The sequence below is a fragment of the Myotis brandtii genome, unplaced genomic scaffold (assembly GCF_000412655.1).
Source record: "Myotis brandtii unplaced genomic scaffold, ASM41265v1 scaffold384, whole genome shotgun sequence".
NCBI classification, from domain to species: Eukaryota; Metazoa; Chordata; class Mammalia; order Chiroptera; family Vespertilionidae; genus Myotis; species Myotis brandtii.
Genome location: NW_005364745.1, coordinates 2,265,874 through 2,282,704, shown reverse-complemented (window position 1 = coordinate 2,282,704; position 16,831 = coordinate 2,265,874). Strand labels below are relative to the sequence as shown.

Genomic DNA, 16,831 nt, shown 5'->3' with positions numbered 1-16,831 from the left:
GACTAACCTATCCCCACCCAATCACGTGGCTTAAACATTCATCCCAGAATCTCCTGAACTCATATTTCTCTTGAGGTTTATAGAAGCAGAGCCGTAGAGTGTAGATGGGAAGGGATAGGAAACAGGATGGTCTAGGCCAGTGGTTCTCAACCTGTGGGTCGCGACCCTTTGGCGGTCAAACGACCCTTTTACAGGGGTCGCCTAAGACCATCCTGCATATCAGGTATTTACATTACAATTCATAACAGTAGCAACATTACAGTTATGAAGTAGCAACGAAAATCATTTTATGGTTGGGTCACAACATGAGGAACAGTATTTAAAGGGCCAGAAGGTTGAGAACCACTGGTCTAGGCAGTAGGAAGAAAGGAATAAGAATTTATAAACTTCAAATATGACTTTGACAGCGTACAACTGCTACAATGTCAGACTCTACAACTGCCTGGTTATATCTCTTTCTCCCCACAGTCTTCACTCTTGGAGCTCTTATCAGAGTGTAAGCCCATTTCCTCCTTAACAGATGAGTCACTGAGACCTAAATGGGTGCCATGACTTGACCAAGGTCACGCATCTGGTTAGAGACTCCTCAGCTAGAGTGTGCGCCTTATCTTCTCCCTGCCATAAATTCAAACACTGCTCGGAGGAAGTGACAAATCTTACCACAGAGGCCTCAAGGTCAAATGTTGTGGTCCTTCCTCCCATTAGTCAACAGAAGAGCCTCAGAAGCTCCAGCAATTCAGTGTCAACGTCCCATCCCCCAGGGGACCTCTAGGAGGAACTCTCGGAGAACAAAATCCCACAGTCTGACCATGGCATGGCACCGTACCACAGTGACCATTATTGAATAATAACTGCAATTGTCCAGAATGCTTTTGACAAAAGGCATTTCTATTCTCACTTTGATTCTTCCAAGGAGCAGGGTTTTGATGATATAATGTCTGAACGAAGAATCCCATTGTCTGACAAGAGGACAGGTGAGTTAAATTTGGGACTTCCCTGAAAAATATGAACTACTTGGGCCACACTTGGGGATGATCATATGCCGCATTTTAAGTCATAAAAGCCACCAAAATCTTTCTCTTTTTCCATTTGCTGCTTAGCTCAATGCAGTCTTTCCCTTAGGCAGAATGAAAAGGTATTTAAGGCGTTAACTTATTATTTGGGAAAAATTTTCAAGTGACTATTATTTTCTTTGCAGGAATATGTTCCCTCCAAATCTGGTGGAAGCCTGCTTTAAACAGGTAAACACTCTACAGCTACTAATTACCTTAGTAATTCTTCTATGGCATACCAACACAGTGGGGCCCTCTTTCTTATTTTATTTTTGTCCATATCTCTGCAATAAGAAACAACGTCTGAACCAGATGGGAAAGTACCAGAGTTTTCTAATGAATTTAGGAAGCAGGGGTGGGTCTTACCTTACACTGAATGCTTATTAGTTGCTAAATGCTGCATGTCTTACATACAAAGAGCTTATTGAATCTCTGTTATTTATAAGAAGGCTAATCAGGACACTCCCTCTCTCTTCCCACCCCCACTTCCCACACACAGAAGCCCACCAAGCAGGCAAACTCCAATATGAAATGCATTTACAAGCTGTTTTAAAGGTTAGGGAGATTATTCAAGTTTCTGGATTTGATTTTTTAAAAATCAGTGGGCCATTTTTTTAAAAATCTGCTAAAGGCTTATGGATTCTAAAGGAGCAACCATATCAGAAGGAAATGGAATCTTTAGGAACTGAACGCCACATATGACGGATGTCATTGTCTTCATTTCATTGATGAGGCAGCTCATCTAGGATAACTCGGAGATTATATGTATAACGGGCACAAGCTCTCAGAAGTAGTAAATGACAGACCCAGATTCACATCCATTGTATTGACTCCAAATTCTGTCGTCTTTCTGCTCCAACAATCTGCTTCCTAGGAAGGGATACCCCACCTGGAGGCTATAGTGAGCTCCAGTTCCTTTTAGCCTCGGATATCCAAGCAACTCTTGGCCCTCTGTGTTTTGAATACAAATATATTTTACTATTAGGGGAGAAACTCCGTAAAGTTCATTCTAACCTCACTTGAATAAAAAAAGCTTTGTTGCCCAGATATTAAAAGGGAAATAATTAGACTTTCTGGGTTCAATAATAGTTCCCAAACATTTTTCCAGATGGTGTCAGTTTGCCATTGTTATAAGACCCTAACCCCTCTGCTTAGGATCGGTAAAGCAAACAAAACAAACTCCCAACTTCATGAAGGACCAAGTTTTAGACTTATAAGCCACCCTTTGTTTTTCTCCCCCTTTTTAAAAATTCTATTGACTATTTTTAATAGGTAATGCATGCACACACTGCAAAATTCTAACAGAACCCTTTCTTTAAAAAAAAAAAAAAGAAGAAGAAGAAGAAGAGCATGAGGCCAAAATCTAATTTCTTTTATTCAAAAACAACTGTTACCATAAATAAAAAACCCTTTTCAATCTGACCAGCCAAACCCAGTACTCTGGGGCTGGCTCTTCTAGTTATTCAGCTGGCACTGGGCGACATCAAAAATGCTGGTTTCTGGCAGCACTGGGGAAAGTGCTGATGACTCGTGGAGATTTCTTGCACTTGGTTTTGGATTCCCTTTACAGGATTTTGAAGGGGAAGCAAATATATTTTCCCAGAAATCGCCTGTGGCTGCAATTTCTTCATCAACATGAAGGCCAGGAATTCTGCTCACATTAAAATCATAGAGGAATGGGGGCTTTATTTGGTAGTACATTTTATTTAGTAATATACTTTATATCTCCTGTCTGGAACGTTTATATAGAATCTATGGGGAAAGACCACCTTCTGAATAAAAGCAGAAATACCACTATGGACTTGAGCAGTGGGTTCAACTATTAATCAAGCACCTGTTCTTAAGAACTGATATTCTCAGGGATGCTTTAAAGACTGTTGTCTGGAGATTTAAGAATTTTAATACCCACTGAAATCTCCAACTGAGTCTAGTCAGTGAAGGGCTCTGTTATTGAGCACCATTAGCCACCATTAGTTTAGTACTTTAAAATTTACGAGGTGTTCTCATATATTCGATTTAATTTGATCATCATAACAACCCTGTGAGGTAGAACCAGCACAGTTATCCCTGTTCCACAGCTGAGGAACATGAGCAAAAAGACGTTAGGTGATTTGTCCATGATCCCATAGCATGAATCCATTGAGGGTAAAGGGATATTGTGAATATTTGGGTTTATAGTTTTTTTAAAGCTGTTATACTCATTTTATTAGGGCTTCAGAATAAAGCAAAAACACATCTGTATATTTATTTAAACATCTTCAACCAGATATGTCTTTCCTATGATGGTTTGTTATGTGTATGAGTGTGTGTATGTGTGTGTGTGTGTGTGTGTATGTGTGTGTGTATGTGTGTGTTTGTGCTGAGGAAGTAGTAGGGGTTTGTCAGAGATTAGATAGATGATAGATAGATAGATAGATAGATAGATAGATAGATGATAGATAGATCATAGATACTTTCTTTTAAAAAATATTTTTATTGATTTCAGAGAAGAGGGAAGAGGGAGAGAGAAATAGAAACATTAATGATGAGAGAAAAATCATTGATCGACTGCCTCCTGCATGCCCCACACTGGGTATCAAGCTCACAACCCTGGCATGTGCCCTAACCAGGGATTGAACCATGACCTCCTGGTTCATAGGCCCACAGTCAACCACTGAGCCACACCAGCCAGGCAATAGATACTTTCTATAACACTATTATTGACTGCAGAGTAATGTGTATAATATAAAATTTGGACAACAGAAAAGTATAAAGCAGAAAAAATATCACCTTTCATCCCTGTTGTGCCTTTTCCTTTTAAGTTTAAAACCAACTATGAGAAGAGAAGCATTAAAGTGCCCGTTCCGTCTAACGAAACGCTCCTGGGCGCTGTGATCAACAACGTGTCGGAAGCCATGGAGACGCTTTCCAAGATCACGGAGGAGATGATCCCGGTCCCGGGCTCCGTGAACGGGGTCAATGCGCTGGGCCTGGTCGTCTTCTCCATGTGCTTTGGCTTCGTGATTGGAAACATGAAGGAGCAGGGTCAAGCCCTGAGGGACTTCTTCGACTCTCTCAATGAGGCCATCATGAGGCTGGTGGCAGTGATAATGTGGTGCGTATTTCCACTTGCTGAATATGCCATGTTCAAGACGCGTGTTGCCATCAGCATGGGTTCTGTTCTGAGGAAAATGCCATCAGGCAGGGTGGCCATTGCAATGATCTCATCCTGATAAGCACAAGAAAAGCAATGACTCCCCCCGCCCCCCGAAAGGAAGATAGAAATATCAATGATGAGAGAGAATCATTGATCGGCTGCCTCCTGCACACCTCCCTCCCACTGGGTATCGAGCCCACAACCTGGGTGTGGGCCCTGACCAGAAGTCAAACCATGATCTCCTGGTCTACACTCAACCACCAAGCCACACCAGCCGGGCAAATCAGTGATTTTCTGGGCATGTAGTGGTCTTGAACCCATCTGTAAGCCTCTCTTAATAACTTTGCTTCCCTGTTTTTGAAAGGCGTCAACTCCTTTATCCCGTGCTGATGGGATCCCCTCTCTCATTCCCCGATTTTAAATCTCCTTAGTTATTCATGTAAGGCATATTTATCGAGTGTCTACTATATACCAAGCATATCCTGCCAGGCACTATGGATATAGCCATGAAGAAAACATATAAGAATATCCTGGATCTTACATTCTTTTAAGGGAGACAGCAGATAAACAAACAAATCAACCATATGCTTCAGTCACAGGTGCTGTGCATAAAAAATAAAGCAGCAGCTTTTGTTTTATGTGATGTGATGTGATTAAAAAGTGACTGGGGAGGAGGCATCAAATTTGCCTTGAAAAGGCTTCTGAGGAGGTGACCTTTTTTGCTAAGACCTGAGTGACCAGGCGAAGACAACCATGCCAGGTACCAGGGGAAGAGCATTCCCAATAGCAGGAGAAACAAACGTAGAGGCCCCTGGACCCCCAGAAAAACTCTGATCCCCTGCTCTGTTTGAGCCCTAAGAAAGAAACCCAGTGTCTGCCGATGCCTGAGGCGCTCCTGGGCAGTAGTATAGAGGGCCAAGCCACAACTTAACACGAACGCCCTTCAAATGAAGTGGAGAGCAAGGGACAAAGGAAAAGACTAAATCCAAAGAGGAACATTGACCTTGAAAAGTAAATTCTCTCCAGTGGGGAGAAAGCCCTTTGACTGCTTTAACCTTTATTTTTAATCCAGACGCCTGCTTGGCACCTGAGGCAGGAAGCCATCCATTTCTAAGACAAATACTCACCAACAGGATTAGAAATATTCTTTGTCTTTATTGCCACCAAAGCCCAGAGACTCATTTTTCAGGGGTTTCCACAAGATGGAAATGAAAACTCGGGTACAAAGACCGGTCAGAATATGGTCTCCACAGGAGACCCCAGATGAAATCCTGGGGGCCCTCCTTTGAAATCCTGGCAGGGCTGAAAGTGGACATTTGTCTTCATATTATTAAAATGCCTGCACCTTTCACCTCTTTTATGAAAGAAGCCCATTCAGGGCCACTGAATGAACCTCACATGGCGTGTTTCTAGCTGCGCATTTTGCCTGCACATTCAACGTCGAGTTATTCAACATTTCTGCAAGCAGGTTATCTTGTAATTCCCTGGCCTGTGTTTTCAAAGGACTTCTAAAGGCAGCATTGTATTTTTCTATCTGAAATGAGTTTCCCCCCACTTCCCAGCAGCCCCCTCTCCTTCGGAGCACTGGCCTCTCAGGTGCGGGTAATGTGAGTTTGGTTGTCCTTGACTGCCCACGTCAGAGGGAGTCGAGTGCCGGGCAGTGGGTCCTTTCAGCAGCCGGGCTGTTTCAACATGTACAAGCCATTCTTTGTCTCAGTCGTTCATTCTTGCTGAGTCTACGGGGGAAGGATTTGCAAGTGGCAGTAGCCGCCTGTGGTTAATCATTACTTAATGAGAACACCTGTAACCTGGTTGTGGCGGATACATGCATGTTATTAATTTCAATAGCTCTGAATTTAGTTTATGGTTGCCTTCTACACATGGCAAGTGGTACTAGTTTCCCATTGGCACTGTAACAAAATCTCCTCTTAGGAGAACTTTGAGTAAAAGAGTTGAAGATGAATGTGAAGTATTATTGTGAGTCGTGTGTACGGTGGGAAGAACTAAGAACAGCGTCCTGGAATGAGAGAGCTGACTGCCAGTCCAAAACACTGACCGGCACCATGCGCCTCTTGCTGTCGCTTGGGGCTTGGGCTCTGCTGGGGGAAATGTGTCCTAAAGTCTGGGTTTGGGTGGATTCTGGCGGTTCAGAGCACCTAGCAGGGTTGCAGGAGGCAGCGGAGTGGGTGGCATCTGAGGACCCCAAAAGGGACCCAGGTGTAGAGAGAATTATCTAGGAAAAAAGAGGTGGGTAACCAAACCTCTGTCCTTGTCTTTTCTTACCAATGAACCTAGAGAAATTCTGAGTGAGAGGAAGGCCTAATTCCGCAGTGTTTATATTTAAATTTATATTTAAAAAAGAAAAGAGAGAAGCTCACAGTGTCTCCGAGCGCTAACAGCAGTCCTGGGTGGAAAGGTTTGGCTGGAACTCCGTGCCACTTTTTCTCCTCCCCGGGTCCCTTCCGCAGCATGGCCTGTTGGCATTCAGACTCCCGACTGTCCCGTGTCCTCCGCACAGGTACGCCCCCCTGGGCATCCTCTTCCTGATTGCAGGCAAAATAGTGGAGATGGAGGACATGGGCGTGATCGGGGGCCAGCTGGCCATGTACACCATGACGGTCATCATCGGCCTGCTCATCCACGCCGTCATCGTCCTGCCCCTCCTCTACTTCTTGGTGACGCGGAAAAACCCTTGGGTTTTCATCGGAGGGCTGCTGCAGGCGCTCATCACAGCGCTGGGAACCTCCTCCAGGTGTGTGTGTGTGGCTTACTCCCGTCGGAACATGGACCTCAGACTTAACTGTGAGCCAGAATCCTGGGGTTCAGGTGGAGGGAGACCCTGGTGGGGAGGGCGGGTTTAAACCTCCAGGCGTAGGAATTGGCTTTTTCACTCCGGATGCTAATCAGACGCCCTTTGGGATTCAAGGAATGGCTGGCTGTATACCTTGTGGGGGAACAAAATGGAAATGGACTCTCCTTCCCGTTGAGCTGGCCTGAGGGAGAGATGGCAGTCACCTGGCACAGGCTGTGGTGATGGGAAATGATGACAAGTGAGGCCTCACAGAGGATCCAGAGGCAGGAGAGTTGCCAGGGACCCAATAAGAGGACCCCCACTGTTCCTGACCAGGCTCCCCTAATTCTATGGGTGCTGACTCGCTTCCTGGAACAGGAAGGAACTCTGTGTCCAAAACACCAAACACTCAGGCCCGGTCCGCACAATCAGGATGGTCAGCTGACATGCCCTGTGTTACTGTCCTCAGCTCGGCCACCCTGCCCATCACCTTCAAGTGCCTGGAAGAGAACAACGGTGTGGACAAACGCGTCACCAGATTCGTGCTCCCGGTGGGGGCCACCATTAACATGGATGGGACCGCCCTCTACGAGGCTCTGGCTGCCATTTTCATCGCTCAAGTTAACAACTTTGACCTGAACTTTGGACAGATTATTACGATCAGGTACAAGGAAAGTTCTACACATTTTCCTGAGAACCACTTTCAATGATGAGACAGTGATCAGGGATCAGGTGAAGAAACTGGTGAGAAGGGACTCACACATAAATGGGAGGTCAGGGTTTGTGGGAATAGGTTTATTTTTGATATTTAGTAATTTTTACTTACTGTTTTTTTTTAAAATTACAGATGTGCATATTCATTAATAATGAAAGTCTAATAATATAGAAATGTATAAGGTCAAACATGAAGCTTGCCTGCCACCAGCACTCCCCATCGTGCTGTAGGTGGCACTGTTCATGTTTGGTGTATAAAGAATTTTGCTTATGCGGAGACATACACACCCTTTTATTTGTGGTTAATGGAATCATACCACACATAGCACTTGCCACTTGATTGATCTACTTATTAGTATATCATCTATAAATATACCTAGCTCTTTCTCTTTGAAGAAATACACAGAAATATGTAATACATAGAAATAGAAAAATACATCTTTCTGCAGAATAGATAGTATGGATATTTCTCACTCCAGTTTTAAAAGGCATTAAAAAAATGAAGCAACAGTGACTTCAGTAAGACAGAACTGCGTTTCTCTCGTGTGGGCTCTGCTCCACAAGCCCTCATGGCTGGGAGGTGTTCCATGTGTACCAGGCCCAGGCCTGTGGTTCCATCGTCCCTGGGGCGTCACCCTCACCCAGATGGTCCAAGGTGGCTCATCGCCACCTCCAAATGTTAGCCATAGGGAAGAAGAGGCGGTGCACAGTCTGCTTGATCACTTTCATGCATGTCTCATTGGCCAGAACTGTGTCTAAAGGAATCCAAGGGAGGCTGGGAAATGTAGTCTTCACTCCGAGCAGCCATACACCAGCTACAAATCCCAATACCGTGGAAGGGGACCAATGTGGGGGAACCATGAACAGTCTCTTATTACTTTATCAATACTTTACACCTAGGTAAGACGTAACTACTTTTAAAACATGCTCACATTCTCACACCCGCCTATCAAACAGGCATTTAACAAACGGAGCCCCAGACAAGGGTATGTGCCTTACAAACCGGGTCCACACTGTCTCCATACAAAATATTTATAATTCTACAGAACTTAGTTCATAATCATTTTGCTTTTTCATTGATAAATCTGATTTTTTTTCTGACCTCATTAACCATGCAAGTTCCTTATGTTTATAGTCCTCCACATGGACAGAGAAATTCTTAGAAACAATTTGTTATTGAACTATGCGGTATTTTGGACCTTACAAAATATTTTCAGGTACGTGAGAAGTCTACAGCCGCCAGTTTCTTCATTTAGAAATGGCAATCATAACAGGACCGACTTCCTGAGGTTGGTTGAGGATCAAATGAGCTAAGCCATGTAGCCTATCAGATGGCACACAATAATCCATTCATAAATGTTAGTGAACGTGATGGTTAGTTCAATGGGTTTTCTACAGGCTCGCATTTTTCTAAAGCACATCCTCGTCTGTTCGCTTGGCAAGCCAGACATTGCGCTGGGTGTTTGCAGGGCACTGGGGGAGATTCGTACAAATGGTTTCTGTTTGGGAACTTCTTTTAACAGCATCACAGCCACGGCTGCCAGCATCGGGGCAGCTGGGATCCCTCAGGCAGGCCTGGTCACCATGGTCATCGTGCTGACCTCTGTGGGCCTGCCCACCGACGACATCACGCTCATCATCGCGGTGGACTGGTTCCTGTGAGTAAGCTCGGACTGTGTTGGCCCGCTGCCATAGGGCGCCCCTCTGTCAGCTTAGGGCATAGGGCACCTGGCACGCCTGCCAGAAGGGCTCCCCAGTGAGGGGCAGCCAGGCCAGCTATTAAATTGTCTTTATTGCTTGAGCCCGAGCCCCAGACGCCATGTGGGTTCAGTCCCTCATCAGCCTGTGGGCACATGTGGCTGCTACACTTCTCACTCCATAAAGCCACTCAGGGATTGGGAAACCCGCCATCCGCAGAGCCAGCACAAGCCAGCAAGGCCCTTTCTGAATTGCACAACCTTCCCGCGGCGGGAACAGAGCGGCCGGCCTCCACGCTGGCCGGGCCCCGTCCTCCTGTGCTTCCCATTCCAATGGCGTGATGCGGCACAGAGGGTCCCCTCTGAGCCCAGCAGGGAGCGGGCAGCCCGGCAGGCACTGGGGAGAGAGCTAGCATCCTTACGTGGAATTGACTTTGGCTCTGGGGAAAGTTCCAACAAGTACCCTCCAGGCCCCACCCCTCACCCTTCCAGCTGACTCCTCCACCTGTTTTCTCTCCTAAGTTCCCATCCACTTGCAGCAATATCTCCCCAGGATTCCCAAAGTGAATGCCTGCAAGGACACAGTCCATGCGGAGTCAACACAGGTTGACGTCACCAGGTCTAAGGACCCCAGAGCCCCACCGTGTGCCCACGGCAGGACGGGTGCAGGGGTGGGGGGAGATCAGCTGCGAGCATGAGTTCCACGTCACTTGGATCTGTGTTCGCATCCTGGCTCTGTGACACGGGGCAATTTACCCAGCCACCCTGGCTTCTCCTCTGTAAAATGGGAATAATGTCACCGACCCTCCCCCCTCCCCGTGGTGCTGTGGGGATGAAGTGCAATGACACCATAGCCACTGGCCCACGGCCAGCACTCACCTAATGTGAGGCCCTTCCTGGTAGAAAGCTGTGGCTCCCAAGGTGTTCAGTCTCAGGACTCCCAACACTTGAAGATCATTGGGGACCAAAAAAGCTTTCATCTACGTGGGTCATCTCTATCAACACGTAGCAGATTAGAAAAACAGAAAGTCTTAAAATGTGGACTTCATCTAAAGGTTACAATAATAAATCCGTTACATGTGAACACACATCACATTTTTATGAGAAAAATCATTTTCCAAACCAAAAATTTAGTGGAAAGAATGATATCACTTTACATTTCTGCAAATCACCTTAATGTCTGGCTTTCATGCAAGACGGCTGGGGTCTCCCGGCTGCTTCTGTATTCAGTCGTAGGTTGCATCTTTTGTTGTAGTCTTTGCAAAACTCTGCTAGACATTCTTGAGGAGATGAGAGTTAAAAGGGCAAATGACCTCCTAGCATTATTATGAAAATAGTTTTGGCCTCAGGGACACCCAGGGGATCTCTGGACTATACTTTGAGAACTGCTTGTGTAAAGGAAGGTGAGAAGTCAAAGATAGGAAAGAGAATCAACGATAAATTTTAAATAAAAAGAGAAAGGGAAGAGTCATTCCCCACTGTTGGTACTCTAGTAACTGAAAATTAATCATCTATAGGTCCTTATAACTTGTAATAACTGCTATTATAAAGGTGATGTATAGATTATGTAATGAGGCGGTTGGGGGATACACCAAGCAGAATTTTAAGAGATGCTTCCAAACTTCCTGGGGGGTTCAAAACAGGAGCTGGAGTCACCTGATGGAGCCTCATTGTTCCTTCTCCCCGCCTTGCCTTCCCCAGGGACCGCCTCCGCACCACCACCAACGTGCTGGGAGACTCCCTGGGGGCCGGCATTGTGGAGCACTTATCTCGACATGAACTGAAGAACCCAGATGTGGAGATGGGTAACTCCGTGATCGAAGAGAACGAAATGAAGAAACCCTATCAGCTGATTGCCCAGGAGAGCAACACTGAGAAACCCATCGACAGTGAAACCAAGATGTAGACTAACAGAAAGAAATGCTCTCTTGAGCACCAGGGTTTGAAAACCATGACAAAATGTTTCCATCTCGTTACAGCTTATCCTCTCCAGGAAGCCCCTTACTCCCTTGTCCTCCCAACTCTGGTAGGATTTGCAAGTGTGCATCCAAACACAAGGGAGGGTTTGGCAGCGGCCAACATGTGTAGTGTTCATCCCACATTCGAAGGTTTCAAGTCATTTCATGTTAGTCTTCTCTAAGAAGGTACCGAGATTTAAAAAAAAAAAAAATAGTCTTGATCAGATTTTGCAAGTTTATGTGACACACAATCCTGTAAATGTGATTTTTTTATAAGTTAGAGTCAAACAAATAATAGGCTAAACATGTGCTTAAATCAACTTTCAAACTTTGAAAGTCCTTCAGAACACACTTCAATTTTAGGATCAAAACAGAACAACTTGATAAACTGCACTTGGTTTTCAGTTGGACAGAAGGCTTTTCTCCCCTTTCTGTCCTGATTTGTGTGTTTGTTTTATTAGTAGCAGGACCATATGAATCCACACCTAGCACAGCTGTGAGGAGGTGCATAAAGTGAAATTTCCATGTGGCCATGGGCAAGTTACGTGTTATCTCTAGGCCTCAGTGTCCTCATCTGTAAAATGGGTGAGTTCCCTAAACGCCTTCGTGGTCACTCGTAACCCAAATATCCTGTCCTCTATTTCCCCTGGGAACATCCAGTAGCAAGCATCATCCCATGGATGTTGATGGGGAATGAACTTTTCTGAGTAGGGGCAGGATGTGGTGTGGGTGCCAGGTCCTGTATACAAAATGTCAGCTGTACACGTCACCAGGCCAGAGGAGGCGTGGAATTATTCACAATCTCTTCGCTCAGTTCTTCCCGACAGGGGGAGTTTTCCCTTCTTCCTACCCTTCCCAGGACTGGTCTGGGAAAGATATTTCCCATCACTCCTCAACTGACGGTAGACTTTTAGAAACTAAAATGTAAGACTAGCAACTAGCAAGGGTGCTCATGGTCTTACTGTGGAACACGAAAGAGCCAGCTAGGGAAGAACAAAGCACAGTTGACATTCGAAAGAGAGGATTTTTAAATATCAAGGTTACATAGAGGTCATCTTTAAGGAAGAATTTTTTTAATGAAAGAGGTTCTTTTTTTTTCTTAACCAGAAACACTTTTTCTCTTCAGTTCAGAAACATTCCTCAAGGAAGTCTGCATATCAGAATATGAGATTCCTTCTTATATATTTTAAACAAGTCAAATGAATGAGCGCTCTCTCTAATAGAGGTCTGTGAGCTGGGTGGGTGGTCTCTCATTTGAACAGGTTTTGGACTATAATCAAAAGTTCTTGGAATGAGGGAAACAAGATATGTCTTTGTGTTGGAATCCCACCTAACCATTCAAAACCTTCAGCTGGAGTGGGGTTTTGTTTGGTTTTATTTGTGTCCCTGAGAGAAATGGTAGGCGAGGAATCAGTATAAAGACATGGTCAGTGTGGTTCCAAGAAAAAAAACGGCCGGGGCATTGGTTCAGGCAAGGCAGCTCCCAGTTTAGAGATTAATTTTTCACCCCCTGAGGAACATCCGGCCACACACATGAAGCAGGAGCTGTCGGACGGTGCCAGCCAGCGGTGTTTGAGTTTCTGACTGAAAATGGTGGAGGGTGGACTTAATGATGCTAACAGACTGAGGATCTAGACATGCGTCCTCCGGTATGCAATTAGAGAGATTTTTATATAGACTCCGAGCATTATGTGTGCGTAAAAGTTAACATTAGGCTGTGGTGGAGTAACCCTTTAATGTCGAGGCTCTATTTCGGGAACAGGCTACAGAAGTTCCTGTACTCGATGTCATCTTACACCGGTAGAGCAAAAATTAATCGTGTCAAATGACTTGTTACGCGATGTGATCACTTTTATACACTAACCATTTCTTACGGAGCTGAGCGCAAGGCCTCTAGGCCGAGCCTCTCGCCCGCCCATCACAGGCCCTGCGGGGTCACGCACCCAGGTGGGCGGGGAGCCTTACCTTGTAGATGTATTTTCAATAAAGAAAAACTAGTTTTACATGACACCTTTGCACGTTGTTGTTCTTCTCCCTGAAGGAAAACAAGCTTTCCTTTCAGGAAAGTCTTGCAGAGAGCTTGGGGCAATGCTGGGGCAGGGCACCCTGCAGAATTGTTTTATTTCTTTTACGAGGTAAAATCTATTCAGGACCAGGTGGGGGAAGCCAGGCACAAGGAAATAAGTAAGAACACCCTCTCCCTGCCCACCTCCTAGACCTGTGCGTGTCCACGTCAGATTCACCTTTCTCAGACAAACCAAACCATTTCCACGTTGGCATGAGAAAAGCGGAATGCCACCATCGGTTCTTCTGAAAAAAAAGTGATCTCCTGTCTGATCTTGAAATCAGGGAGATTCATCTATGTGTTTACGGCTGCCACTTGTGAAAGCTGCATGCGGTCTCAAGGAACAGGTCAGACACAGCCATTGTGCTGGTGAGTTGTTCTCGTCATGAGGACTCTCTTGGGATGCCCGGCCCTTTCCCATCATGCCTTTTAATAAATAACTGGCAGGCGGTGTCCTGAAGGCCCAGGCCGGGCTTGCGTCTGGAGACCCTTTAATCTGACCCTCTGCCTTCAGTTGGCAGCCTCTTAGGACAGGCCCCCGAGGAGGGGCCGCTAACCCTAGGTCATCCGCGTGAAGACTTCCGTGAGTTCCCCGAGCCCTTGAAATCACGGGAGAGTTTTGTGCGTTTGCCTTTGTCTGGGGTAGAAATCTTTCATTTTCACCCATTTCTCTAAAGCAGCATTTCTCAACCTGTGGGTCGCGACCCCTTTGGAGTCGAATGACCCTTTCACAGGGGTCGCCTAAGACCATCGGAAAACACATATATAATTACATAGTGTCTTTGTGATTAATCACTATGCTTTAATTATGTTCAATTTGTAACAATGAAATTGGGGGTCACCACAACGTGAGGAACTGTATTAAAGGGTCGCGGCATTAGGAAGGTTGAGAACCACTGCTCTAAAGGAACTTTTGACCCACAAATGAACAAACCACTGTTTGATCGGTACACCCTGACTTTCCCCAGGCATCTGTGCTGTTGGAATGGCCGATGGGGGCTCTGGGAGGAAGCTGCCAGCTCAGGCCCCCTGAGGGAGCCACGCCGGCACAGCTGCGCACACCTGGGCCATCTCGGACACAGGCGTCAGGGGAGCAGGACGAGATGGACGGGCTCGTCTGCCCGCAGCTGGTTTGCCGCCTGCACCGCCTCTGAAGCTGATGGGAGGGGAAGATGGTGGAGGCCTTGCTGCCCTGAAGGGACAGGGCAGCTGTCAGTGTGACATACGCTGGGGGAGCAAGCACCGATCTCTCTGCGGGGGTAGGACAGGTCTGTTCCCAGGTGGAGCCATGGACACCTCTTAGGTTAACGTGTTTTACGTGTTTCTGATAAGAAAATGCATTCCTACCAGATGTTTTAAATCCTGCACTTTGAGGCGTCGGGGTCCTGCCCGTGTTTTTCCATTCAGCACCACGTCCCCGACCCCCAGCAGGATCTCTTCCCAGGCTGACAGGCGGTGTCCTGAAGGCCCAGGCCGGGCTTGCGTCTGGAGACCCTTTAATCTGACCCTCTGCCTTCAGTTGGCAGCCTCTTAGGACAGGCCCCCGAGGAGGGGCCGCTAACCCTAGGTCATCCTTCCTTTAGAGCAGTGGTTCTCAACCTTCCTAATGCCATGACCCTTTAATACAGTTCCTCATGTTGTGGTGACCCCCAACCATAAAGTGAAGTGAAGATTCAAGACACTATCCAATGATGTGGGTTAAATTTGGATTTCAGATAAGCGACAAGTAGTGTTTTAGCATAAGGATTCAATGACAGATAATGTTTTCTTGTCTTTCCCCACATATTGCATGGGGCAACCTGGCATGTTATCTGTTAATCCGGACACCCTTCATAAAGTGAAGTGAGGATTCAAGACAATATCCAATGACGTGGGCATTATAGATGGAAGAGTTTGTGTGGCATTATTTAAAATAGTCATCCTAATTTTTAATTTCTCTCCGCAGGTAAAAGAAAAAAAAAGGCTTTAAAAGGCAGTCCAGACCTGGGTCTGTGCTGTTGGAATGGCCGATGGGGGCTCTGGGAGGAAGCTGCCAGCTCAGGCCCCCTGAGGGAGCCACGCCGGCACAGCTGCGCACACCTGGGCCATCTCGGACACAGGCGTCAGGGGAGCAGGACGAGATGGACGGGCTCGTCTGCCCGCAGCTGGTTTGCCGCCTGCACCGCCTCTGAAGCTGATGGGAGGGGAAGATGGTGGAGGCCTTGCTGCCCTGAAGGGACAGGGCAGCTGTCAGTGTGACATACGCTGGGGGAGCAAGCACCGATCTCTCTGCGGGGGTAGGACAGGTCTGTTCCCAGGTGGAGCCATGGACACCTCTTAGGTTAACGTGTTTTACGTGTTTCTGATAAGAAAATGCATTCCTACCAGATGTTTTAAATCCTGCACTTTGAGGCGTCGGGGTCCTGCCCGTGTTTTTCCATTCAGCACCACGTCCCCGACCCCCAGCAGGATCTCTTCCCAGGCTGACAGGCGGTGTCCTGAAGGCCCAGGCCGGGCTTGCGTCTGGAGACCCTTTAATCCGACCCTCTGCCTTCAGTTGGCAGCCTCTTTGGACAGGCCCCCGAGGAGGGGCCGCTAACCCTAGGTCATCCGCGTGAAGACTTCCGTGAGTTCCCCGAGCCCTTGAAAATCCTTTTTGTAAGTTTTCATTCGCACACACCACGCAGTGAATGGCGTGGGTCCGAGGAGCGCTTGGGGGAAGGGCTGGCTTCCGCGGGTGGGAGCGGATTGAGGAGGGTCCTGCAGTCCTGCGGGGAAGGGGGACCCGGGCCCTTCCTCCGGGCGCCCGCGGGGCGCTGTGACCCGACGCTGCTGTCAGTCATCCGGCCTCCGCGCAGCGGGGCTCCTTCTCCCAGCCGGGTGGTCCCAGCACTGGGGCAACAATGACCCGCTCTGTGTGGCCTGTTCCGGGGCCAGAGCAGCTGGGGGATGTCACCCCGGAGGCGGGCTCCGAGGAATGAGCCCACGGAGAGTGAGGGAGGAAGAGCAGAGGAAGCTGGTGGCCAGTCAGGCTTCGGAAGGGAAAGGGAGGTGAGAAATCTGGGGGATGAACGAGGGCGGTTGGGGGTCGATTCCTATCATGGCCACCAGGGGGCGCTCCGAGCCCTTCGAGCAGAGGGACTATTTCCTCCGAAAGGGAACTGGCTTTAAGTGCCTATGGCAGCGGTTCTCAACCTTCCTAATGCCGCGACCCTTTAATACAGTTCCTCATGTTGCGGTGACCCCCAACCATAAAATTATTTTCGTTGCTACTTCATAATTGTAATTTTGCTACTGTTAGGAATCGTCATGTAAGTATCTGATATGCAGGCTGTATTTAGGCGACCCCTGTGAAAGGGTCGTTCGACCCCCAAAGGGGTCGGGACCCACAGGTTGAGAACCGCTGGCCTATGGAATTCCAAGGTCTGCAGAGCCCAGG

General features: G+C 47.2%; 1 protein-coding gene across 1 annotated transcript in view; it reads left to right on the top strand.

The window, feature by feature from the left end:
- SLC1A3 (solute carrier family 1 (glial high affinity glutamate transporter), member 3) overlaps window positions 1–13,356 on the top strand; it is a 75,706-nt gene extending 62,350 nt beyond the window's left edge. The window contains exons 5-10 of the mRNA XM_005872585.2: window positions 1,199–1,241; window positions 3,854–4,146; window positions 6,707–6,940; window positions 7,449–7,643; window positions 9,217–9,351; window positions 11,092–13,356. Of these exons, the coding sequence (XP_005872647.1) occupies window positions 1,199–1,241; window positions 3,854–4,146; window positions 6,707–6,940; window positions 7,449–7,643; window positions 9,217–9,351; window positions 11,092–11,296 (1,105 nt within the window). The 3' untranslated portion in view covers window positions 11,297–13,356. The remainder of the gene's footprint in view (window positions 1–1,198; window positions 1,242–3,853; window positions 4,147–6,706; window positions 6,941–7,448; window positions 7,644–9,216; window positions 9,352–11,091) is intronic.
- Window positions 13,357–16,831: the final 3,475 nt, after the last annotated feature.